This window comes from Scyliorhinus torazame, chromosome 5 (assembly GCF_047496885.1).
Source record: "Scyliorhinus torazame isolate Kashiwa2021f chromosome 5, sScyTor2.1, whole genome shotgun sequence".
NCBI lineage: Eukaryota > Metazoa > Chordata > Chondrichthyes > Carcharhiniformes > Scyliorhinidae > Scyliorhinus > Scyliorhinus torazame.
In genome coordinates, this window is record NC_092711.1 from 248,702,473 (window position 1) to 248,729,823 (window position 27,351).

Genomic DNA, 27,351 nt, shown 5'->3' on the forward strand with positions numbered 1-27,351 from the left:
GCTCTGGATGATGCCATCAAGGAAAAGCACAGGAGACACCCACTTACAGAACTTTGAAGTTCTCCAGAGCTAACAATGCAAAAGCAGTTGCAAAGTCATTGCTGGAGATATTCTGGCTATGGTTGAATATGGAAGAGTAAAACCATGTAAAGACAGTTCTACTGGATAATGAAAGGGCGTTATCAGATTACAAAAACTCAGGAGGCCCGAGAAGGTAAATCCAAAAGAAGTTTATTTTGACAACAAAAGTAAAGGCCGCAACGCAGCTGAGAGTCCGAAGGTTCCAATCGAGACTACCACTCTTGCCGGTCGCAGTGCGCTTTTAGGAGGTGATTTTTTAAATCAGCCCCAGCTGATGGGCCTAGCGGGGCAGCTCGTACTCCACAAGGCCCATGGGGAAAATCAATTGGCATGCGCCAGTAGGTCTCGTGGAGGGTGAGTACACAGATGATCATGTGACTGACTGCATCAACTGCTGCAGAAGTCATAGAGGGATAATTTGTTGAATTAAGATAGTAAATGACCGGCCATCTGGAAGAGGCCAGAAGTGAAGCAGTCTTTGGGGTGTGGGCCACTCTCAAATCACTATTTAGCTGTGGAGATTGCTTAGTGCAGTGTTTTTACAACTTGTTTTCCTGGGAACCCTTTTTATCAACCGTCCAACCTTCCGGACCCATGTCGCCGCCGACCGTTGTGACCCATGCCGGCCGACCGTCGCGATCCACCATTTTCGCTGACCTTTAATGCGACAGGTGAGCTGGCTTGGTCCTCACGATCTCACTTGCTTTGTCAGTCAATTTTACATTTCTGTATGGGTAGTTCATGAGGGGTCCTGGAGCTCAGACCACCACTGCTTTGTCCTGTTACGGACTCTCCTGAAGAGCTCACACCACCACTGCTTTGTCCTGCTGTGGATTTTCCTGAGCCAGTCTCTGCAGCAGGTTTAGTTGAGAGATCCTGGCCTGCTTACATCTCTGGCCCTCTCTTACTTAGTACAAAACAATCCATTTGTTTCAGTCCTTTTGCTTGTTTGCTGCTGACAAAATGGAGGAATCACAATCGCGCCCAGAGCACGTGACATCAGTGTTCGGGGCACGTGACCTGTTCTCTGCCGTCGCTTCAGGCAGAAAGACTGCATTGAATTTGAAAAAAGAGGTAGTGTTTCTTGCTGGACTCCGGGCATGCGCACTAATGAGCGTGAACGCATGCGCAGCGTGCCCGCATTCTGAAACCTGCTCACGGACCTCATTTTTAAAGCCGATTGCAACTGGGATTTTTAAAAGCCGCTAACATGGCTGTTGCACATTAATTCCTGCGATTGGGAACAGTGCGATGGATGGCTCCACAACCCTCCCGCGACACACCTGTGGGTCGCGACCCCGACTTAGAAAATGTTTGGCTTAGAATCAACAGCAAAAAAAGTCCAGGCCTTGACACCAATGGGTAAGGGACTACACAAGAGGGAGAATAGAATAGAAATGCAGTTGGTGGTTAGAGGTACCTTAGACTGGCATTTCTGTAACTTCCATTAAATCCTGGATATAGTGTTGCCTCCCCGGTAATTGGGTAAAGGATCACCCGATTTACTCACTCTTCCAAGTTTTTCCATCAGGCAGGAGATGCAAAAGTCTGAGAACACGCAGGAACAGATTCACAACCAGCTTCTTCCCCGCTGTTACCAGACTCCTAAACGACCCTCTTATGGAATAACCTGATCAATATTACACCCTGTATGCTTCACCCAATGCCGGTGTCTATGTATTTACATTGTGGAGCTTGTGTTGCCCTATTATGTATTTTCTTTTTTTTTTTTTAAAGTAAATTTAGTGTACCCAATTAATTTTTTCCAGCTAAGGGGCAATTTAACGTGGCCAATTCACCTAGCCTGCACATCTTTGGATTGTGGGGGTGAAACCCACGCAAACACGGGGAGAATGTGCAAACTCCACACGGACAGTGACCCAGAGCCGGGATCGAACCTGGGACCTTGGCGCCGTGAGGCTGCAGGGCTAACCCACTGCGCCACCATGCTGCCCCCATTTTCTTTTCTTTTAATGTAATAAATGATCTGGTTGAGCTGCTCACAGCAAAATACTTTTCACTGTACCTCGGTACACCTGACAATAAACAAATCCAATCCAAGATATCATGTAGTGGATGAAGAATGGGGAAAATAGTGAGCTAGAAATTGTGATTCACGTCAGTACCAATGACATGCCGACGGCAGGATTGAAGATTGCAGTCCAACTGTCTCAAGTATTATGGAAGTTTAAAAAGTAGGACTTCAAAGGTTGTAAACTCAGGATGAGGTCCAGTACACCTAGATTCTTGGGCATGAGTCACCTGGTCAAAGGGACAGGTTACACCTCAAAAGGACTGGGATCAACATCATGGGTAAGTTGACTAGTGTGATTGGGAAAGGTTTAAACATAATTAGCAGAGTCTTTGATAGCATTGGAGAAAATAGTACCATGTAATATAGGAGCAGACTAAGAAGGAAGGCATGAAACACAATGATAGGTTTAGAATGCAGATAAGACTTCCGGTTGCGGCTATGCCTAGGTAGGTCGCACGTTCGGCAGCTCCCGCCGGGAACGGACTTTTGGGCTATCTAGAGGGGGCTCCAACGGCAATTGTTCGACGCCTTCTAGTGTGGGAAGGTGACAGCAAGGTCCCCCCGACATTATATGGACTGGACCAGGAGTGGAGCGGTGAAAAAAGTGATCTTGGAGCAGCGAAAAGTGAGAGGGAGAAAAAGCAAGATGGCGGCGGGTGGAGACCAAGCAGCATGGGCGCAGTGGTCGCAGGAGCAGCAGGGGTTTCTTAGACGCTACTTTGAGGCATATAGGGCGCACTTAATGAGGGCAAGGATGAACCGATTGTTTGAGGGGGTGGAGGATAGTTGGGAGCGGTGTTGGAGGGGCCCAGCCAATTACGTCCATATGTTTAACCCAATGTTTAAAAACATCCTTGTTCTGATTGACAGCTGCTGGCCATTTCAAAATACGAAATGCTTTCTGTAGTTAGAAAAGAGGAAGTGAAAACACTTTGCATTTTTATACCACCAGAAATACCAACCAACTCTTTCCCTTCTGACCATCTCTGGAATCCTATTAATAAAATCATCTGTACATAACATCTGGTAGCACACTAAGAATTCAATCAATTTGTGTACTCCATGAAGTCTGATGATCAGTAGATTCAGCTGGATAAATAATACACATTAAAGAGGAAGGAATATTACGTGAAGGACAAGGCTCAAGTCTGGTTGTTCTTTAAAAAGGTCAATTTTTTGATGGCATGAAAATCCTCAAGTAAGGTGTCTAACGATTTTATTTTTTGAGTAAATAATTAGCACAAAAGTGAGTAAGCAAATTAAATCAAATAGAAAATGTGTGAAATTGCATGAAAACTATTAGCCATTTTACAAAACCTGAGAACCTTCCAGCACAGGAAGACGACAATTGGCCCATTTTGCAAATACATAATGCTTATATAAAATATAATGGGCAATATGGTTTGCAGTATTCATATATTTATGTCAACTCACTTGCTGATATAAAATGACAACTGAAATGTGATTTAAAATGAGATCAGCAAAATTTGTAACTCTATTCTGTTAGGAACAAATGTCTTTAACCTTAATATTAGCCAATTGTAAACCCAACCTCCCCATAATACTTTGTTGATCAATTTCACTTGGTATTTATTTGGAATATTAAAAAAAGCAATTCAACAAAACATAACATCCTTATGTTAAGCTCAATGTTCAAATAGGCAAGCTTCCAGATTTCGCATCTAAAGAACGGTTGAAATTTAATGTCAACATTATCTGCAATATATTATTCTATTGTTGCACTTCACTTTGGTGGCCAGTAAGTGAGAATTCAACATTTATTAATGCTCAAATTTCAGGGGAGGCATGGTGGTGCTGTGGTTAGCACTGCTGCATCATGGCGCCAAGGACCTGGGTTCGACTTTAAGTTTAAGATTTAAGATCTCAAAAATTGCCGAACACATTTTAGGTGCAGAAGGACCTAATAACTTTGTTTCCTAATAATAATTTTGAAATTCGTAAAGGGCTACAAAAATGGTCATGTGATAGGAGCCCCCTGAGTGTGGGCAGAGCACAAGCATGGAGTAGCTGCCCAGTTGGTAAATAATTATTGGTCACAAGTGCGTTTGTCAGTGTTTATGAACCCAGCATGTCTACATGGTGTCAGGAATTGGCAATATGGCATAAGGTCTTCATGCACTGACTGGCCTGACTTCGACAAAAACATTGCAGACAGTTGGGGAAAGTTTTAAGTGGTGTATTTACTGTGGTGCTGCATTACCTGACAAATCAAAAAAGGGGCCAAGCTTATACCTTACTAAATTAGCGAGCCCGGAGCCTGACGAGAAGTTTGAGTCATTTGTTTTCCAAACAGAGAGGGAGAAAGAGGACCCAGAAATAATTATAAAAGTTTCAGTATATTTGTCACCTGGTAAAAAATACTCGACACGTACTTGTTTAATTCAACACACCAGCAGGCAGCACAGTGGCTCAGTGGTTGGCACTATTGCCTCACGGCACCGGGGACCCAGGTTCGATCCTAGCCCCGTGTCACTGCCGTGGACATAGAACATACAGTGCAGAAGGAGGCCATTCAACCCATCGAGTCTGCACCGCCCCACTTAAGCCCTCACATCCACCCTATCCTCATAACCCAATAACCCCTCATAACCTTTTTGGTCTCTAAGGGCAATTTTATCATGGCCAATGCACCTAACCTGCACGTCTTTGGACTGTGGGAGGAAACCCACGCAGACACGGGGAGAACGTGCAGACTCCACACAGACAGCGACCCAGTGGGGAATTGAACCTGGGACCCTGGCACTGTGAAGCGACAGTGCTATCCACTTGTGCTACCGTGTTGTCCATAAGTCCATGGAGTTGGCACATTCGCCCCGTCTGCGTGGGTCTCACCCGCACAACCCAAAGATGTGCAGGGTTATGTGGAATGGCCATGCTAAATTGCCCCTTAATTGGAAAAATTAAAAAATAATAATTCAGCACACCAAATGCAGATAAATCAATAAATTTTATATGGTAACGTTGAAAATATTTGTGAATAAATGTGCATTTGCCACCTTTACTGATGCGTTAGTGAGGTACCGAATAGTCTGCAGGGACCACACCATCCAAGACTTCATCGACAAGAGGAGGCAAGCTCTCCGCACCTGACGAAAATGACATGACCAGCAAGGCAAAGAGGAGGGATCATCAATCAGCAAAGGTGGAGGTACAAAGAAGAACTAGGTAAATCAAGAACTAATGGTGAACTGAGAAAGCTAGAGAGCTGCAACTTCTTGCTGACAAGCACAGCACCCAGCTTCTTCAGTGCAATATGTGGACCAACACCCTGCGGAATAAGTATGTAACCCCCTTGAGAGACCGAGGAAACATCAGCCTCAGATCGAGAGAAGGAACTTCTAAACCAAGATACAATCATAGATGAGACGCTGTTTGAGGAAATGCCTCAATACCCATAGAAACGATCTTAGACTTCTGCCATTAAACACTTGGAGTGGAAAATATGCAGGAGTGGATGGGGTTCCAGCACAAATGTGGGAGAAGGTTTACCCCTGAACTCCATCAGCTGTTCCTTACAATCTGGGACAAAGAAGAAATTCCTGCTGAACTCAGGGATGCTGTCATCGTCACCATCTTCAAGAAAGGCGACAAAGCAGAATTTGAGGAAATCCCCCAATTCCCCATTAAAAATTACCTTGGACTCCCACCAAGCGTGGACGTGGTCGAAGCCACTGTTTAGTCGAAGCCACTTGGAAACGCCGCAGCAGCACTTAAAGTGCAAAAATCAGCTTCCATATGCTTCTCACCATTACTGGCTGTCTCAACGTCTAATTCGTCAGAGTGGCCCCTCAGCTTCCCTCTGCTAACAAGAGGGAGCTGCTTATAAACGCTCCCTCACAGTCACTTCAAGTCAACATACAAGCATGGCAGCACGCAAACCTGCTCCTCGCTTTGGGGATGCCGACCTGGCAGGCTTCTCTACCACTGTGAATGAGAGGCAGAGGCAGGGCATCCTGTTCCCCCGAGAGTTGGAGAGCCAGCAGCTGGGTCAGCAATGCCACTTGGGAGGCAGTGGCAGTCAGTGTGGGCAGCATGATCAGGAGTTCTGCCATCCAAAGTTGGAAGGAGACCAACAACTTCCACCGAGCTGCAAGGTAGGTTACCACCTCTCACCTAGCATCACTTCTGCCTGTTAGCTCAAATTCCCAAATCACCCTCCCCCCTCACAAATCACTGGCTGACACCTTGCTCTCCCCATATCTGATTTTCCTACTATTTCCTCAGCAACCCTTGGCATCAAGCAACACAACCCCTTCATATCCAGGTGGGTTCCCACACATGGTATATGGTATACTTGCCTTTCTTAGCCATGACATAGAGTTTAAAGGAAGGAAGCTATGCTGGAACTGTATAAAACCTTGCTATAGATCTCTCTGACCCATTACACGTTCGGCTCACAATGCCCTCTCTTTGTTCCTACAGGAGAAGATAGCGGGAAAGGGCCAAGATGGGGGTGGAATGCGAGAGATCTCAGCCCTTACCCTGCCCGATTAGGAACGGGCCATGGAACTAGCGGGGTTGCCCTAGGGGAGAGCAATCAACGACAGCGAAGTTGGCTAGCGCCACAGAGGTGAGGATCCACTGCCCTTCACCCAGATGAGCTGTCTCAAGTGAGTTGTTCACGTCAGACAAAACTACCCTTCCCTCTCACTGACCACATGTCCATTGTCTCACAGGGTCACCATCTGATGAGGCCAGGATATCCGGAGCAGTTTCCCTTCACCTGGTATCAGTGTCAGCCAGTGATTTGTGGGGGTGGGGGGGGGTTGGGAATTTGAATATGAGGTAACAGGAAGAGATGCTCGGTGAGAGGTGGTAACTTATCTTGCAGCTCGGTGGAAGTGGTTGGTCTCCTTTCAACATTGGATGGCGGTACTCCTGACTATGCTGCCCACATTAGTGCCAAAAATGAGCACTTAAGGCAGCAGAGCAGGTAGATACAATGGTTGAGAAGGTATATGGTATACTTGCCTTTCTTAGCCATGACATAGAGTTTAAAGGAAGGAAGCTATGCTGGAACTGTATAAAACCTTGGTTAGGCCACTTGCGTGCAGTTCTGGAATCCACATTTTAGGGGGATGTGATAGCACTGGAAAGAGCGCAGAAGAGATTTACCGAGATGTTGCCTGGGCTGGAGAGTTTTAGTTATGAAAAGAGAGATTGGACAGCCTGGAGTTGTTTTCCTTGGAACAGGACCACAGGTGGCATGATTGAGATGTATAAAATTGAGGGGCATTGATAGACAGGAAGAATCTTTTCCCCTTATTAATAATAATAATAATAGCTTATTGTCACAAGTAGGGTTCAATGAAGTTACTGCGAAATGCCCCTAGTCGCCACATTCTGGCGCCTGTTCGGGGAGGCTGGTATGGGAATTGAACCAACGCTGCTGCCTTGTTCTGCATTACAAGCCAGCTATTTAGCCCAGTGTGCTAAACCAACCCCTTGGTGGAGGGATTAATGACCAGGGGGCATAGATTTAAACTAAGGGCCAGGAGGTTTAGACGGGATGTGAGGAAATACTTTTTTAACCGAGGGTGGTGAGAGTTTGGAACTCTCTGCCTGCAAGGGTGGTGGAGGCAGAGGTCCTCATAACATTGGGCGGCACGGTAACACAGTGGTTAGCACTGTCGCTTCACAGCTCCAGGGTCCCAGATTCGATTCCCGACTTGGGTCACTGTCTGTGCGGAGTCTGCACATTCTCCCAGTGTCTGCGTGGGTTTCCTCCGGGTGCTCTGGTTTCCTCCCAAAAACCTGTCCAAAGATGTGCAGGTTAGGTGGATTGGCCATGCTAAATTGCCCTTAGTGTTCAAAAAGGTTAGGTGGGACTACGGGGATAGGGTGGAAGTGTGGGCTTAATGCTCTTTCCAAGGGGCAATGGTGCAGGCTCGACGGGCCTAATGGCCTGCTTACTGCACTGTAAATTCTATGATTCAAAGTATTTAGATATGCACTTGCAATCGCAAGGCATACAAAGCTATAGGCCTATTGCTGGAAAATGAGATTAGAATAGTTAGGTGGTTGTTTTTTTTTTTTAAAAAACTTATTTTATTCCAAAAATTCAACTCAAATCACTAATATTTTTAACCCCCCCCCCCCCACCCCCTTTGCACAAATTTTGTCCCTATCATGACTGGTACAGGCTTGGATGGCTAAAAGGCCTGTTCCTGTGCTGTATTGTTCTTTGTTGCGTGCCTATGTCCAGGATCAGTCCCAGCAACCCCTTCACAATCCCCACATCGTCACTTGCTCCATGTAAACTTATAGCCCCTTGAAAAAAGACAAAAGCACACAATCCAAAAAAAAAAAAACCACACTTTGGTCCCCCACATTACGTCAGCAGACCTCTGCTGATCCAGCTCCCCCATATCCCGTCGACATTCAGTTCTCCACCAATTTATGGTCTCGTATGAAGTCATTGCCCTCTTCTGGCATTTCAAAATAGTACTCCCGACCGACGGAAATTACCCACAGTGTTGCGTGTACAGTACCCCGAACTGAATCGGTCTGTGATGTAACACCGTCTTGGGCATGTTAAATCCAGCTCTGCACCAATATCTTAGTAAATTCGGACCAGATTCCCCTCCGAATCGGAGTTCTGCTTCTCCCTGGCCCACCGCAGGATCTTTTCCTTCTCCACAAATTTGTGGAGCCTCACAATCACCGCTGCAGTGGCTCCTCTGCTCTTGGCTTTTCCCTTCGGGGCCTGTGCGCCCTGTCCACCTCTGGGGCCTTGTCAAGCACCCCCTCCACCACAAGCCCCTCCAGCATCCACAAAACATATTTTGTGGCACTTATACCTTCCTCACCCTCCAGCAGGCCGACGATACATAGATGAAATGAAAAATGAAATGAAATGAAAATCACTTGTCACAAGTAGACTTCAAATGAAGTTACTGTGAAAAGTCCCTAGTCGCCACATTCCTGCGCCTGTTCGGGGAGGCTGGTATGGGAATTGAACCCGCGCTGCTAGCCTGCTTTAAAAGCCAGCTAGTTAGCCCTGTGCTAAACCAGCCCCTGCCACCTGGACCTGTTCTCCTAGTCCTCTACCTTTGCCCTCAGCGACTTGCAATGGTTCCCCAGGATCTCCACCTCCGTCTCCAATGACACCACCTGATCACGATGATCGGACACTATCTTCTCCATCTCCCGTATCTGCGATCCCTGTGCCTCGAGCCATTTCTCCATCGATCTTTTTACGGGTGCTACTGCTCCCTCAATAACCTTCGACCAGTCCTTGTGCATCTCCTTTCTTTGCTGGCGGAATTCTTCTCTGATAAGCACCATCAACTGCTCCATCTGGGGCTTCCTATTTGTGGCGACCATTCCCCCTCCTCCATTTTCACAATTGTTGCGGCGTCACAGGTCTCCGCCAGTTCCTCGGCCAGGTCTTTAACTGTTTTTGCCAGTCACCAGTAGACATGCAACTGGAGGGGGGGGGGGGGGGGGGGGGGGGGGGGGAGGGGGGGGGAGAAGTACCTTCTCCTCACACCTTCTGCTGCTCGTACCTGCTGAAACTACCCTCCTTGCGGGTAAAAAGAGCTCAAACCAACGCCTTTGAGCTGGAGCTGCTCTTTGTGTGACCACTCACTCCATGGTCGCCACCGGAAATAGGTGGTTGTTTTTGACTGGTGCTGAATGTTAATTTTGAGTTTTAGTTTCCCAACAACCAAATTACAAACGATAAATATTGTATTTATGCAACAAAGGTGCCAATGGTAAACATTTAGAAAAATTAAGCAATGCATTTGAAACAGGTGGTGAAAATGAATTTGACCGACAATCAAGTTGAGGTCAACTATAGCAACTCTGGTCTTTTCAGGCTCTCAAACAATCCAACATTTCTGGTATTCTTCAAAGCTCAGCAAATATTAGTTGGATTTCCACGATGATTTGTAATGGGCGCAGCATGATGTATCTTCAGCAAGTAGAGTTATGCTAATAATAAAAAATAAACTGTCTTATTATGTGCATGGATTGGGGGAAAAGGACTATTTTGCCTGAAAAGTTACTCCTTCTGATTCATAACCCCTTTAAACAGATTCTAACTCTTGGTAACGATTATTCTTTGCAAATACAGAACTTACTTTCCATACACATTAGCTTTTACAAGCTTCATACAAGTTAATTAGATAAAGTAACTCCGCTGAAATGCAACTCTGCTGAAATGCCAAGAAACACATTAATCTAATGGAAATACAATACCAGCATACCCAAGTCACTCTAAACATTAACAGACAAATTTCATGCTTTGTGAAAACAATTATGCTTTTCTATTAACCAAAGTGAATAACCTTACACTTCCCCACATTATACTGAATCTGCCAAACTGTTGCCCACTCATTTATCATCTGTCACTTGTGTTCTCCTCGCATCTTAGATTTCTATCTAGCTTTGTATTGTCAGCAAACCTAAATACTTTGTTCTCAGTCTCTTCATCCAAATCATTAATATAGCTTGCAAATAGATGAGGCCCCAGCACTGATTCTTGCGGCACTCCATTAGTCACAGCCTACCATCTTGAAAATGCCCATTTATGTCTACTCTTTGCTTTCTGTCCATTAACCAATCCTCTATTTATGCTGACATATTAACCCCTAACTCCATTATCTCATATTTTGTGTTAAACTTTGGCATGACACCCTATCTAGTGCCCTTTGGAAATCCAGGTATACTACATTTGCTGGTTCCCCTTTATTTACCTTACAAGTTATATCCTCAAAAAGCTTCAATAAATTTGTCAAACACAATTTATTTCCAGAAAACCATGGTGATCTTGTCTAATCATACTATGATTTTCTAAGTGCATTGTTGAAACTTCCTGAATAGATTCCAGCACTTGCCCAAAACTGATGTCAGGCTAACTGATCAATAGTTTCCTGTTTTCTCTCTCTCTCCTTTCTTGAATAGTGGTATTACATTTTAGTAGAATATGGTGTGAAACAATCAGGTGCATAATTAATGAGGCCGGGACTGGAAGATTTGACAGGTTTGCCCGCCAGTCGCCGCAGTGAGAAACATTCCATGTTCCTGTATCCACCACGGCACTTAGTCTCAAAGTAGGAGAATTCTGCCCAATATTTTTCATGTCTCTGCAATTCCTCTTTCCCCAGAATAATTTCTCTTGTCTCTGCTCCTAAGGGACAAAATGCCACTGAACTGGTAATCCAGAAACCAAGGCCAATGTGGGACATGGGTTCAAATCCCACCATGGCAGCTGGTGGATTTGGAAATCAGTTAAATCTGGAATATAAAGCTAGTCTCAGTAATAGTGACCATAAAAACCCATCTGGTTCACTAATGTCCTTTGGGGAAGCAAGTCTGCTGACTTTACTTGGTCTGGCCTACACGTAGTTGACTCTTAACTGCCCTTTGAAATTGCCCATCAAGTCACTCTGTTCAAGGGCCATGAGGGTTGGGCAACAAATGCTGGCCTTCCTGGTGATACCCACATCCCATGAAATAATAAATAAAGCTACTCTTTTCTTTAATATTTTGTAAAAGCTTTTTATGTTTAATTTCTACCAATTGCAGAAAATTGTAGAACCAGAATCACAAGCTGTCTGAATGGTTTCAAAGATTTTATTTGCATGAAGCCTCAACATTCCTCAACATCATGGTGTTGAGGATTATCACAAAATACCAAGCACAATATATATTACATTACAATTCTGGCAAAGAATCAAACATTTTCAGTCAGAAAAATCTACAACCTCAAAAAGAAAGGGTGTCGAAAACCATGTTTATATTAAGAGGTTTGAGCACATTACACGATGTATACATTTGTACAATAGTCTTTTCTGGATACCTTCATTTCCTACCTATTAATAACAATACTGTGGTCGATGGGCAACTCTGTACAATTCACAGCCTGATAAAACGACAGGAGGATTCAAGTGACTAAATGCTGGCCAGGAATACAAGACATCTCTGTGGCCCTTTCAAATACAGCATTCAAAAATGACACATAATTAACCCTCATACTTTAAAATACATGTGTTCTGCATTAGTTCAAACTACGCTGCAACCTCCCTGCAGTGTATTCTATCCTTCAAAAGGCTATGGTAATGACAATCCATTCCTGCACAGTACGGGCATCTTGACAAATAAAAATCCAATCTAGAAGTCCGCGAACAGCGTAATTAATAAAGATTCTCTGCAATGCATAATGAAGTGCAGTCCTTTTTCAAAATCAGCATGCAATGATAAAGTTCAATCATTCCTCGTCATTTAATTACACATAATATTCAGTAGCTACTCTAACAAAAATCTATTAGTCATGAATCCCCGTTAACCTTCAGAGCAAAGCTGGGGGCTAAAAATAACAACCGGCAAACAATGTTACATCATCTTGTAATTATTCTGTAAAAACACTAGATTGAGTAAAGCCAAAACAAAAGATAATGGATCAAGAAGCATGGAGACTGAAATTCTTAGACTGTAGAATTATCAATTGCTTCTACCAGGTCTCAAAAATATTGATAGTTTCAAGCAAAGGTTTAAAATAAAAAGCACAAAGGTTCTTCAAATCAACAAATCTGCCTATTTGTCTCTCTGCATCTTTAGCTTGGAATCCTTTCGACATTCAGACAGCGTTCCACTGGAATATCATCGGCAAACTAGAAAGCATACATATTGAAACAGTATCTGAAGCATAAATCAAAAGGGTTTAAATTACCTGCATATTGTACAAGGAACATTCCCAACCTCTTCTTAATGTCTAGAATGTGTTATCTGTTCCATAGGCTGGGAAAAGGAGCTGCCACAGCGAAGCTCTGTTTTTATGCTCTTAAATTTCTCAACACCACGCAAGCAACAGAACGAACTGCAATCACAGGCAAGGAAGAGATCCTACTAATAAAACCACACAAAAGGGAAGCAATGGAAATTACAGGAACCTTCAGGACACAGGCTAGAATTGGCTCTTCTGATCCAGTGCTGCATGTGTCATCATCTGTCTTTAGTGAGTGACAGTTAAGAGCTGACTTGTTCAGGGGAAGGGAAGGGCAGGTGGGAAAGCAATTAGCACTATGCTCATCTGTGAATTCATAAGGGATTTCATACATCAATGCCTTGAGAAGCAGTACACAGACTGCAAATCAGGAGCTCATGATGTGTGCCTGCAAAGAGCTTCTCCAAACGGAACACAGCCTGCTGAGCTGCTATCCAACGAGAGAGTGGTAAAGCAAAACAAGTTGGATAAACACAGTCTGCATTTCATTGCTCAAGGATGATTGATACCGCCTTTGGAATCCACACCAACCAAGAACCCACAACAACCTTAACATTGAATCAAAGTGCTTTCAGTCAAGGAAGACATATTGCAGAATTACTTTGGGTTCTATATCCAAAGATAGATTTTTTTTAAAAACTGATACGGTAATTGGTAAATCGCAACTTTAAAATATTGCATCAGCTAATGGATTTCAGCTATACAACAGCTTATTTGTCTTCTTAAGGATACAGTATGAGCCTTTGTTTTTACTTTACAGGAATAATTTCAAATACTGTGACTGAATAATTGTTCACGCTTCTTGGGATTCTAACAAAATAATAATCTAAGGAAACAAGATTCTTGAAATGAGAATGGAAGTACAAATAAAAACAAGTAAAGACTAGTTGTGTAACTGCGAAGCGTATTACACATTCAGGTTGTAATACAGCAATACCAAAAAGCACTATAAATGTTTTTATTAACCACATCCTGAAAGTGATGGCATCTAAACTATTTCAGAACACACTGAAGCAGTTGACGGGTAACTTTTAATTTGAAGGTTGCAGGCTTGAGTACCATGACATAATTATTACTCAAACTTCATTGCCTACATCAGTTATGTCATACCAGTCATCAATATGGATTACAGATGGAATTGCCGATATTATTGTGAGGAAAAATACAAACTCGTTATACTTAAACTGTAGCATCTGCTGGCTAATCATGAAGCTGAATTGGCAGCTGTTATACTCAATTCAGCAGCCTTGGCTTAATGGATTGGAGAAGGGGTGGGAAATTACTCTAAATAAAAATGCATTATAAAAAATGACAATTGATCGTTCCAAGAAATATATTCGAAGATATTTCCATATTATCATTAAAATTTATTGTGCAAAAATTAGGAATAAATATGGGGTTTCACCCAAATTTAAAAATGTCAGTTTGGGGATAACTTTTGCTAAAATTCAAATCTTCAGTTTACCAAGTACCCTTTAAATGACTGGAACTCAACGTCTGTAAGAATAGCTGTTGTTCTAAAGTAGAATGTGACAACTATTATATTTCAACAGATCGGAGGACAAAAAAACCCAAAAGAAAACACGAGGCAGGTTTGCTTAAAAGTTACTAGCCACCTTACTAAGAAATTATTTCTTGATTTACAACCATTTTCAGAAGTATTTCAGAAATCAAATGCAATCTAAAAAAAATCATGAGCATTACCAATAAATACATTTTATTAATACTGGAGAGATACTTCAATGCACCAGCACCACCAGCAGTGCAATTTGGCTTCAACAGTCTCGCTGGATATTTATTGTGCTACAACAGGGCAGAGCTAGTAGAAATGCATCATTAAAGGCTCCTCCAACAGCATAATTAATGATTTTAAAACATGTGCCATGCTTCATTTCATGCTGCAACTTCTGAGGCTACTCAGTCGTACTAGCTCCCCGTCTTTCTTGAAGACAGGAAAATAAAAGAGCATGGTCCAGAGATTATTCACAACACTGTCATCCAAAATTATTTTTGTAGCTTCAGCAACAAATCCAAAATACACAATTTGGTCAAACATAGGAAGCAATTACAGACACAAGAAATTTGGTCTCTTCATTGGCAGCCTTCCAACTATGTGAGATGCAATTAATCTCTTGGTGACAGGATAGTGACATGGTGGTGATGGCTGAGGAGACTAATCCATGAGAGGCAGTTTCTGCCATAAGTGCTGCATTTGAGTGGCTATTAAATATCATTGCGGGGCACAGTTATCAAGCTGAATAATTAAATTCCTTCACCTAATTTTTCACCTGCCTAACACGGCTTCATTTATTACTCCATTTAAAGAGGAACAACAACAGAAGAAGCCAGTTAGCTCACTGAACTTGTTCCACCATTTTTGCCTTTTGTTTAAATTTCAATTCCCAATTTGGATAACTCAGTATGGATCGGTCTTCAAATCAATACAATTTTCAGAGATACAAAATATCAGCTCCATCAGATTCCCCTCCCTTTTATTTTCCCCCTTGGGACATTTCAATATTAGTGCATCCAGATCAGAATGGAAGCAAAGGGAAGGAGAAATAAATCCAACCTTTAGTATTCAAGATAGTGCTCCAATATGCTGTGACCATCTTTTCCATAACTGCAGAAATCAACATCGCCCAACGCTCATGCAACCAGGTACAGATAAACAGGTGACACCCTTTTTAAGGGTCTTAGGAACAATGGGGTTTCGGGGTGGTCATCCCAGCCCATGATCAGGGTTAGGATCCATGGCCGACAGTAGAATCAATTAACTTTTGTTCTAACCTGCACATCTTTGGACTGTGGGAGGAAACCGGAGCACCGGGAGGAAACCCACACAGACCCGGGGAGAAAGTACAAACTACACAAAGACAGTCACCCAAGGCTGGAATTAAACTTGGGATCCTGGAGCTGTGAGGCAGCAGTGCTAACCACTGTGCCACCCATGATCTGGTGATGCAGAAGATCCAAAATTTCAAAGGGCAATAGTTGTTTACAAGGAGAGGATCCTTCGAAAAATGGACTTGACTCTCCAGTTTTAAGCACACATAAGAAGGCAATGAGAAACAATGGGAAATGTATTCTATTCTCTAGTCATATCTTTCTTTGAATTTGAAAATGGCAGGCTCTTAAAAGCATAAGAGGATAGTCCAAGACTTTGAGGAATGGAGAAATAAGCATAGAATAATTGCCCTGGCATGTTAACTACTATGCTCTTTAACTCTCCGATTAAAATATTGGTTTTGATCCAACGTCACAAAATACTTTTGAGGAAAGTAAATTTAGAGTAAAACCTGCCATTGCACCATTCAGAAAGGTTGAATATTGTGGAATTTCATATAAACATACTTGAGTTAAGAGGGTGTTTTTACATGCCATTTCTCCATCTTCAATTTACCAAACAAGTGGTACTCTAATCATTATACATGTCAAAATGCTCAGATCTAACTCAAATTACAAAGCCACTTCAATCACTTTTCACTATGTACTTGCTTCATTTGCTGCCAGAAACACGTTAACACCAGTTATAATGCAGTTGTGAATGTTGCTAACAATACAAAGGCAACTCTCCCAGGTTTAACATGATAAATTTTACATTACTAAGTGACGGAGAGTGTCATACTGCACATTAAACATCAGTTGAGAAAACACAAGGATGTGTTCCAAATACTGATGTCATACCCAGCACCGGCATGTCATATTCTGAACTTCAAGCTAATTTTATTATTTTTTTAAAAACTGGACAAATTGGGAATTGAAATTTAAGCAAAAGGCAAAAATGGTGGAGCAAGTTCAGTGCAGTAAGCTAAATGGCTTCTTCTGTTGTTGTTCCTCTTTAGGTGGAGTATAGATGGCCACCCAGGGTCACCTGACCCTGACCTTCCAATTGCTTGCCATGTTAACACAAGCCGCTACCTACATGTCAAAGGGGGCACAAGTTCAAGATGAGGTGAGGATAGGCTCAGTGGAGATGTGCGGGGGATGTTTTTTTTTTTTTTTTTTTTACACAGAGGGTGGTGGTGAGGAATTGAACAAACAAATATGATATAAAATAGTTAGTTCAAATATTAGTTACAGTAATGTGGATGTGATCAGTCTAATAGTAGTGAGTTCACAGACAAAGGATCTCAGAAAGCATGGCAAGGAAGGGGGAGGGGTGTCTGGTGGATGATGGGAAAAGGATGCTGGGTAACAAGAGGCCCAGAGTTAAGGAATGCGAAGTGAGCCAACCAGGATGTATGGCCAGGTCAGGAGGTGTATAGGATGACGTATGGGAATCTTGTATGTGAAACTTGATGCCATTTGAATGTATTTGCAGAGATCTCTTTGTATCCAACCTCACTCGGTTCCTAGGGTTTCAGAAGACACAACTTGTGTGTTCTCAGGCTCATTATGAAGCGAGTCAGACTTGCAAGTTGGTTAAAAATAAATAATACTATACCTACAAACCCATCTCGGGTTTTATTGAGGCCAGACTGACAGGTAAAGAAATTAATGTTTTGTCAGTGGTGGCCTGGAATGCACTGCCAAGTGAGGTGGTTGAGGCAGATACGTTAGCGACCTTTAAGACTTATCTGGATAGGTACATGAACAGATGGGGTATAGAGGATTTAGGATTTAGGCGTTGGTCTGGATAAGACTCGTGATCGGCGCAGACTTGGAGGGCCGAAGAGCCTGTTCCTGTGCTGTTTTGTTCTTTGTTTGTTCTTTATCTGTCCTTGGCCTGCTGCAATGTTCCAGCAAAGTTCAACGCAAACTTGAGGAACAGCATCTCATCTTCCGGTTAGGTACGTTACAGCCTTCCGGTCTCAACATCAAATTCAACAACTTCAGATTATTAGCTCTACCCCACCTCGACCCCTTTGTTTTCATTCCATTTCATTTCAACTGTCTTTTACATTTTGCTTCCTTCTAGTCTTTCTTTATTTATATATTCCCCCCCCCTATCTTATCCCCCTCTCTTTACCTTTTCTCCCCTTCACTTTGCCCCCTACATCTGTCACAGCTTATCCTCTGATTTTAGTTTCTCTGCTGTTTGGTCTTTCACACCTCTGGGGACTGCCATTAGCGCTCTTTTCCCTTGGTTTCTGTGACTATGACTCACCTTTCATTCCCTCACACCACAGTATGAATATTTCCCACTTTCTAGGTCTTTTAGCTTCGACAAAGGGTGACGTGGACTCAAAACGTTAGCTCTTTTCTCTCCCTACAGATGCTGCCAGACCTGCTGAGATTTTCCACCATTTTTTCTTTTGGTTTCAAATTCCAGCATCCGCAGTAATTTGCTTTTTATCACCCGACTTCTTTTGCGGTTTAGAACTAATTCCTTGTCTTAAGAGGTGGAGATACCGGCGTTGGATTGGGGTGGGCACAGTAAGAAGTCTTACAACACCAGGTTAAAGTCCAACAGATTTGTTTGGAAGCACTAGCTTTTGGAGCACAACTCCTTCAGGTGAGTGAAGAGGTGGGTTCCACAAACTTATACATAGACTAAGTCAATGATGCAAGATGATACTTTGAATGCGAGTCTTTGAAGGTAATTAAGTCTTTACAGATCCAGCTGGAGAGAGGGATAATCACAGGTTAAAGATGTGTGAATTGTCTCAAGGCAGGACAGTTGGTAGGATTTTGTAAGCCCAGGCCAGATGGTAAGGGGTGAATGTAATGAGACATGAATCCAAGGTCCCGGTTGAGACCATACTCATCAGAGAGATTAGATTAACAGAGAATTAACACTGCAGAAGGAGGCCATTTGGCCCATCGGGTCTGCACCGGCTCTTGGAAAGAGCACCCGACCCAAGGTCAACACCTTCACCCGAGCCCCATAACCCAGTAACCCCACCCAACACTAAGGGCAATTTTGGACACTAAGTATTCAGCTACAAGAACCCCACAATCTGTTGTGAGCTCTGTGCTTTCAAAGACCCTCACTTCAACATTAAATCATCAAATCCATTCAAAAGACCAAAAACCTGCCATGAGGGAGACCAGGGATCATAAATCAGAGACTGTGCAACTCTAATCTGTAAAAGTGGATGCGTGCGGAACTTTTGCTATCAGTTTCTGCTCGGCGATTCTGCTTTGTCGCACATCCTGAAGGCCACCTTGTGTATATGGAGGGTTTGTCCATAGGGGATGGTTTCTTTACTGTGTTTAGGGTGAAGCTGGAGAAATGGAGCATCGTGAGGTTATCCGTGGGCTTGCGGTAAAGCAAAGTGCTGAGGTGACCATCCTTGATGGAGATGCAACCGATTCTGGAGAGTAGTCCATGGTGAGTCTGATGGTGGGATGGCACATACTGATGTCATTGTGTAGTCATGTCAGTGATTTTTTGCCGTGGGTCCAAAGGAAAAAAATGTCAACCATGTATCTGGTGTACAGCGCCAGTTGAAGGTCCTGTGCGGTGAGCAGGTCTTGATCGAACTTGTGCACGAAGATGTTGGCGTATTGAGGTGAGAATTTGGTCCCCATGGTTGTTCCGTGTGTCTGGATGAAGAACTTGTTGTCGAAGGTGAAGACGTTGTGATCCAGGATGAAGTGGATGAGTTGTAGAATTACGTCTGGAGATTGGAAGTTGTTGGCGTTGAATACTGAGGCTGCTGCAGCAATGCCGTCATCATGGGGGATGCTGGTGTAGAGCTCAGAGACGTCCATTGTGATGAGAAATGTTCCTGGTTCAACTGGTGTATGGGTGTCGAGTTTCTATAAGAAGTGCGTTGTGTTGTGACAGAAGATGGAGGTTCCTTGTACAATGGATTTCAAGATGCCCTCGATGTCGCCAGAGAGGTTCTCACGTAGGGTCCCATTGCCTGATGTGTGGACCTTGTGTATTTTCGGGAGGCAGTAGAGATCACCAACGCAGTGAGTACGTGGGATGAGAGCACGTAGCGTGCTTTGAAGGTCTGGATCCAAGGTCTTGATTAGTCTGTTGAGTTGGCAGGTGTGTTCTTTGGTCGGATCTGCGGGTAACTGTCTGTAGTGTTCCTGGTTGTTGAGTTGTCAGTGCACTTGTTTGCAGTAGTCCGTTCTGTTCTGTTCAGTAACCCACCTCTTCACTCACCTGATGAAGGAGCTGCGCTCTGAAAGCTAGTGACGCCAAACAAATCTGTTGGACTCTAACCTAGTGTTGTAACACTTCTTCTTGTCTCAAGAGGGAATCAAAGAACATTCCAGACTGATGAGTCACACCCTTTCCTGAAGCCAATCCAATGGGTTTTACTTGATTTGAATGGGTTTTTGTAAAATAAAGATACTGATTGCCTTAAACGCTCAGGTGTTAACCCACAACACAGGATGTGGAAACTTTTGAAAAGCCACGTGGAGACGGCCATGTTTTCTTTGTTTTAAAAAATCAGCTGAGAGAGGAGTGTAGGCAGTTCCACAAAAGCCATCAGAAGCATCAATTTGGTCGGTCTGTGAACCAGATTTGGAAGCATGCTGCGAGACATCAGACTGCTAGAAAAAGTAACCTGACCCAGTTTAAAGTTCACAGAGAACTAACCTCGTACTCAGAGAGAGATTATTAGAGAATTTACAGTGCAGGAGGCCATTCGGCCCATCGAGTCTGCACCGGCTCTTGGAAAGAGCACCCTACCCAAGGTCAACACCTTCACTCTATCCCCATAGCCCAGTAACCCCACCCAACACTAAGGGCAATTTTGGACACTAAGTATTCAGCTACAAGAACCCAACAATCTGCTGTGAGCTCTGTGCTTTCAAAGACCCTCACTTCAACATTAAATCATCAAATCCATTCAAAAGACCAAAAATCTGCCATGAGGGAGACCAGGAATCATAAATCAGAGACTGTGCAACTCTAATCTGTAAAAGTGGATGACCTTTATCTGTACCCATTCTTTTAAATGTGTGGGTGCATTGAATGAGACATTGAATGTGACGTCACATTTAATTTGTAATAAGTGTGAGAGAATAAATTAGCCTTATAAATTGGAATAGATACTCCAAGGGCAAGAAAACTCGAACCTCTCTCCATTCATACTGATCACAGGCAGTAAGAGAATACAAAATCTGTCTGTGACACTAAAACACTTCGCACTATTGTGGCAAAAGCATGCTCATATCAATAATGTTTCTCTGTAAACTGGCAGCAGATACAGGGAAGGAAACAATAAAGCAAACTTATCCTGCAACCGATTTGAATGAGAAAATACAGCTGCTTTGCTACAATATTCTCCTTTCATCGACTTCTTTGGGAAAAATTGCGTTTTTCTTGCATAGATTCAAACATGACTCTCGGCACAACTAAAGACTCCAAAGCATTCTCCCTGGTTTCCTGCCTAATATCTATCTTTCAACTTTCATCATGTAACACAACATTGTTTCTGGGATCTTGCTCTGCAAAAATTGGCCACTGTGTTTTCTGCATTACAGCACTAACTGCACTTCAAAAGAACTTCATTAAGCATAAAACTTTGGGACATGCTTATGTTATTCTCCAAGTCTGAATGAAGACTGAAGATTTACAGTTAACACAAGCTCTTTATTCAAAGGGTTTGTTCTACTTCCAGAGCTCAACTAGATGTAAAACAGTCAAGAGGTATGACCAGTGAAACTAAGGTAAACTGCCTATGCTGAGCTGTGTCTGTGTGCTGCTGCTCCCTAGCTCTGTGCTTCTCAAAGAGGTGGATCCTACCTTGGGCTCAACCCTTTATACCCGTCTCTGATGCTGCCCTCTAGTGGTGCTGTGACTGTTACATCTGTGCTGCAGTCCCTGGTGTATGTGCAGATGTATGTAGAGATGTACAGATCACTACAATGCTATCTTTCTAAAGTTTGAAAACCAGCTTTTATGGCACCAGATGGGCATTTTCCATGAAGAACATAAGTAATAGGAGCAAAAGTAGGCTGTTCAGCCATTTATGCCCGTTCAGGCATTCAATACGATCCTGGCCTCCACTTTGTTCCCATTGCTCTAGATTCCTTTGGATATCAAAAATGTATGTTATTGTCTCACTATACTCAGGTAGAGAACAACCCTCAAAGAAATTTCTACTCAACTGTCTTAAATGGGAGACCATTTATTTTGAAATGATGTCCCTTAGTTCTAAATTCACCAAGAGGAGAACCTTCTCTAAACTCCTTCCAATGCAAGGATATCCCTCCTTTAAATACAACCAAAACTGGACAAAACACTCGAGGTGTGGTCTCACCAATGCCCTGTACATTTGTAGCAAGACTTGCCAGCTTGTACACCATCCTCCTTGCAATAAAGGTCAACATTATTTTGCCTTCCTAATTAAATGCTCTACCTGAATGCTAATTTTTTTCTGTTTTGTGTACGAGGACACACAGATTCCCCTGCAGTGCAGAATTCTGTAATCTCTCTCCATTTAAATAATATTCTGCTTCATTATTCTTCTTGCCAAAGTGGCCGACCTCATATTTTTCCGCATGATGCTCCATCTGCCAATTCTTTGCCCACTCACTTAACCGATCTGTATCGCTTTTCAGATTTTATCCCCTCTAGAAAACAAGCCAAGAGTTGGTTTGCTTTTTTATATGGTTTTGCTAACATATGGCACAAATTTTAGTTATTGATAAGTTTATGCACCTTACTACCTGCGCCAAACTCATGCGCAAACCTACTCATTGATACACATTCTGTATAGTATAGCGCACCACTGAAGGTAGCTATTCAGCTCCTCATGTTTGTGCACATTAACATATAGACAAAAGCACATTTTGTTCTCTTTGCGCTATTTTGGGTGGAATTTTGTTCCTCTACCCCATCATACTTACACCTTCCAAATAAGTGACCTCATTACACTTAACACTAAAATGTACTACCTCACATTTATTTGTGTTGAAGTTCACTGTAAATTATTTGTCCATTTTGTAAATTTATTAATGTTCTGTAATTTGCTGCAGTCCTCTTCCATATTGACTGCTCCCCCAAATTTAGCATTATCCGCAAATTTATAAATTGTGCTTGCGCTTTGATTCCAGAGTATTAATACAAATTATGATCTGCAATGGTTTCCGCACTATTCGCGTGTAACACCACATCCCATCTTCTTCCATTTTGAGTACCAAGCCTTTTTTCCCCACTCGATGTGTTCTGTCTCAAAGACAGCCTGAAGTCAATTTTGCCACTTGTCCTGGATTTCATATTCACTGACCTTATTCCATAGACCATAGAACTTAGTGCAGAAGGAGGCCATTTGGCCCATCGAGTCTGCACCAGCTCTTGGAAAGAGCACCCTACCAAAGGTCCGCACCTCCACCCTATCCCCATAACCCAGTAACCCCACCCAACACTAAGGACAATTTTAGACACTAACGGCAATTTATCATGGCCAATTCACCTAACCTGCATATCTTTGGACTGTGGGAGGAAACCGTCGCACCCGGAGGAAACCCATGCACACACGGGGAGGATGTACAGACTCCGCACAGACAGTGACCCAAGCCGGAATCGAACTGGGACCCTGGAGCTGTGAAACAATTGTGCTATCCACAATGCTACCGTTCTGCCCCACGGCAACCTATTCATCAGCCTATTATGGGGCATCTTATCGAAAGCCCTTTCAAAATCCAGATAAGTTACATTGACTACATTACCATTAATGCCTCAAAATTCAACAAGGTCGGTCAAGCAACATTTTGAAATCCATGCTGACTTGGCTGGCTTCACAAAGCAACCTGATCAGCAGAATTGAACAGTGCATGCTGATCCCACAATGCGGTCCATGTGAACACACATTCTCAAAGAGTAAGCAATATTTTATATAATCAAAATGTGATTTAATTATAACAAGGAATTATAAGTTCAGATAAAACAATCCCATATCGAACTGAGGAATCACAATCTTTTTGAAAGGCAGTGGGACCATTTTTAACATTAGGTATGAACAACTTGCAAAAGAAAGATGACTCTGCAAAGTAAACAAGTGGCCCGAGTTAACTTGTGACATAAGTGATGATAGAAAGTTGAGAGCATGAAAAAAAATTAAAAGCTAGTCCATAGCTTTGCACAGAGGAGTGATAATTGTGAGCCTGATTTCGCCAGCGAGAACGGCGACACAGACAGAAAGTCCGTAGAGAATAGAGACATGCAATTCTCTCCGGAGAGAAATCGGGATACGCGATTCTCTCTGGAAAGATTGCTTTTCCCTGTTTTTCTCCTCACCAGAAATATCATGAGGTTCATGCCCACAAATAGCGAGAACCTCATTCTAATGCATTTGAATACATTTTAATATGACTATGTAGCCCCAACCCCCACATGATCCCTCTCACTGAATTATCAAACATTCCATCATGTTGGCGAGATTCACAACAGCATTTAAAAATCAGGTTTGGCAAGGAGATCACTCTGGGGTTGCAAAGTTAAATATAGCCTGAGGGGAGAGGGACATACATGTCCGGCAGTGCCACAGGTTTGCACTGCCAACACAAAATAAAAAATAAAAAGTTACGATCCATCAAGCCGGATTCTACTCTGGGACCCAACTGTCCAGTAGTAACATGAGTTGGGTTCATAATAGCACACAATAAATTAGAAAACATTGTTTATTTTATCACTCTGCTGTCCTCCGTTATGAATGCAGGGCTTTATAAGAATTCTTTATCTGAAAATGAAACAGAACGTTTGGGTTGGGGTGGGGTAGGGGGGTGGGGTGACCGTACTGAACCTCTGCCTGAAGGCAGGCCACGTGATTTGGTTGTCAAGGAAATTAAACCCAAACCTACTACTGAAAATCAAGTGAACATTTTCAGACTTTGACAGAAAAGAGACAGTAGCTTCCTGGAGACATAGAGAGAGAGAGAGAGGGAGAGAGAAAATGCCACTTCTGTGAAAGGCACGGAAAGACGGTGTTTGGGTTAGCAGCCATGCAAGGTGGTGGTGAGAGCTGGTTTTCTGCTCGAAAACACGATGTCAGAGCAGAGAGGACTTTGAAAATAAGGATAAAGGAGTGGCTAAAGTGGACCTGGCAGTTGGTTCTGAAGTGCTCAGGCTGAATGGGATGATTATCAAAGGGCACTGAAAATTTAACATGATGTGACAGGTGATCCTGTAGGAAAACTGGCAGTATCTTGGGACTGGGTCTTGCAATATTGTATAGCTGCCATTTTGGCCAGAAGTGTAATGCACAGCAAAAGGAGTTCCAAGACCTATTTTGATTGTGCTAGTTAATTTTCTTTAGTTCAGCGTATTAATTGCCTGTTAAGTAATGTTCGATTTATGTTGGCTTTAGTTAATTTGTTACAGTAAAAGTCATAAAATGTGAAATCTTGTCAATGAATATATCTATCTGTAACTGGGAAGTTCATCTTTTCTTTAAAGTTATTGGTATGTACGGCAATTGTGACACTGCATAGTGCTTCTTTTCTTAGGTGCCACTTTGTGTCTGTCTCACCTGCTTCTCACTCACTAGAGATTTAACTTTTTCATCGATGCTTGTAAATCTTTTTCTTCTCTCCTGTTGGATAGGTAGATGGTGGGAAAGGTATTTGCCACTGCTATTTTTAAGAAAGCATATAGGGGATAATAGCTTTTAGTGCCAACCTTGCCATCTCCTCTCCCACTCTTCCTTTGCCCTTCTGGCAACCATTGTATCAGAGGTAGGAAAGACTCATAAGACCTGTCTTTTTGTTTTTCTTCTCCTCCCTTCCCCTCCTCTGGATTTCCCTAAAACTGGTTAACTTTTCCAGTCTGATGAAAGGCCATTACTGGAAATGATCCATTTCCCTCTCCACAGATATTGCCCGACTATCTGAGCATTTCCAGCTTTTCAGAATTCAAACTTCCAGGGCATTTTGCTTTATATTAGTGTTTAATTCGCTACCATCTTTCCTTCAGGAATGCTTTCTGTTCTCACTCCATCCCAGGGCCATAATAAGGGTTTCCCTGTCCTCAACTTCCAAATTTCAATGGGTCAGCCTCTGCCAAGTCCATCAACTGCAGCGTGATGCCATCACTAAATGCATTATCTCTCCGCTCTCAGGGGTCTGAAGTGATTGTCCCTCCAGCATCCCAACTTTTCACCCCATGGCATCTCCCCGTGTAAGCGTATGAGATGCAATGTCTGCTTTCACTTCCTCCCTTCCCACAATCCAGGATCTCAACAATGATTTACTTGTGCTTATTAAAATTTAGTATACTATACCCGTTGCCCACGATTTGATCTTCTGTATGTCGGGGAGACACACGAACAAAGGAACAAGTGGCAGGTGTAGGCCATTTGGTCCATCGAGCTTGCTCTGCCATTCAATAAAATGATGGTTGTCCTGATTGTAGCTCCACATTCAGTATAACCGTGCTATCGGTTGACTCCCTTGTTATTCAAAAATCTATCTACCTATGCTTAAAAAATATTCAACAACCATGCCTCTGTAGAAGCCAGCTATTTTCTAACACACCTGATAGGTAAAATAGATAGAAATGATAGGTAAAAGATAGCTATTTAGCATTAAGCCCCATGTCTATTAAATACCCATTTTAAAACTCACTCATAACCTCAGGTCATTTCAAAACACATATTCAGCATAATTCATTTCAAAACATAGCTTCAAAAGAACACAGAAACAGCATAATTCATTATAGATTAAAACAGCATTCTTATTCAGCTAACAAATACATTTGTAAGATATATGACACTAACCAGACCAAGGACAAGGCAGCTCCATGACAACAACACAGCAATGGTACAGTAACCTAAAGGAGCCACTGTCCTAACAGTCAAGTCAGCAAGAATCCAGTTCAAGCCGTTTGCGATAACGGCACCAAATTGCATTCCATAACACATATAAGAATTCATTTATGAAACATTTCAAGTTAATGTTGCACATTAAAGACACACAGCTAACCGTCAAATCAAACTTATTTGATTCTAACCCAAACCAATTAGGTTTACATAGGGGTGTAGATAGATGGCTAAAGACTATACTATGATTTAGTATAACCATGTTAGATCGTACGGCCATTTTTCATTCATGAATCATCTATACTTTGATCTAACTTACTCGCTGTCTCTCCATCTTTCATACTTTCACTTTCCAACTCTGACTCTTGAAGTAAATGCAAGCTGTTTTGCCATAAGCAAGAAAATAATTTCTGTATTATTCAAAAGTTATATTGTCTACAAATTGCTTCTCTTTGAGTCCTTTTGCTAGCTGGACTTATTAGAGAATAAGATTTAAGTGATTCTCAATGGAGTCAATAAAACAATTCTTATTTGCACCCGAGAAGTGTTAACTCAAATTTCTACTGAGTTTCAGTGTTCGCAAGTGCCACTAGATCCGCATGGTAGATCTCTACAACCTCCAACCACTCTCTGGTGAAAAGAGTTCCAAAGATTCATGTACCTCATAGAAATAAATCTTCTCCTCTCAGTCTTAAATGGAGGACATTTTGGATGGATGTGATTTCACCAAAATACTTCGAAGTGTGGTAACGAGCGAGAAATGCTGCGAACTTCCCAACACTTGACCTGCGAGGCCATCATCGCTATAA

At 42.6% G+C, this 27,351-nt stretch overlaps 1 protein-coding gene across 3 annotated transcripts in view; it reads right to left on the bottom strand.

Annotated features, from left to right (window-relative positions):
- Window positions 1–27,351, bottom strand: part of LOC140421025 (ecto-NOX disulfide-thiol exchanger 2-like) — a 347,774-nt gene that overhangs the window by 193,438 nt on the left and 126,985 nt on the right. Inside the window, exon 1 of one of the 3 annotated variants that reach the window (XM_072505319.1) lies at window positions 12,816–12,951. The exons of the other annotated variants lie outside the window; for them this stretch is intronic. Within the exon in view, the coding sequence (XP_072361420.1) occupies window positions 12,816–12,837 (22 nt within the window). The 5' untranslated portion in view covers window positions 12,838–12,951. Of the gene's footprint in view, window positions 1–12,815; window positions 12,952–27,351 lie in introns of those variants that run through there. 3 annotated transcript variants of the gene reach the window in all.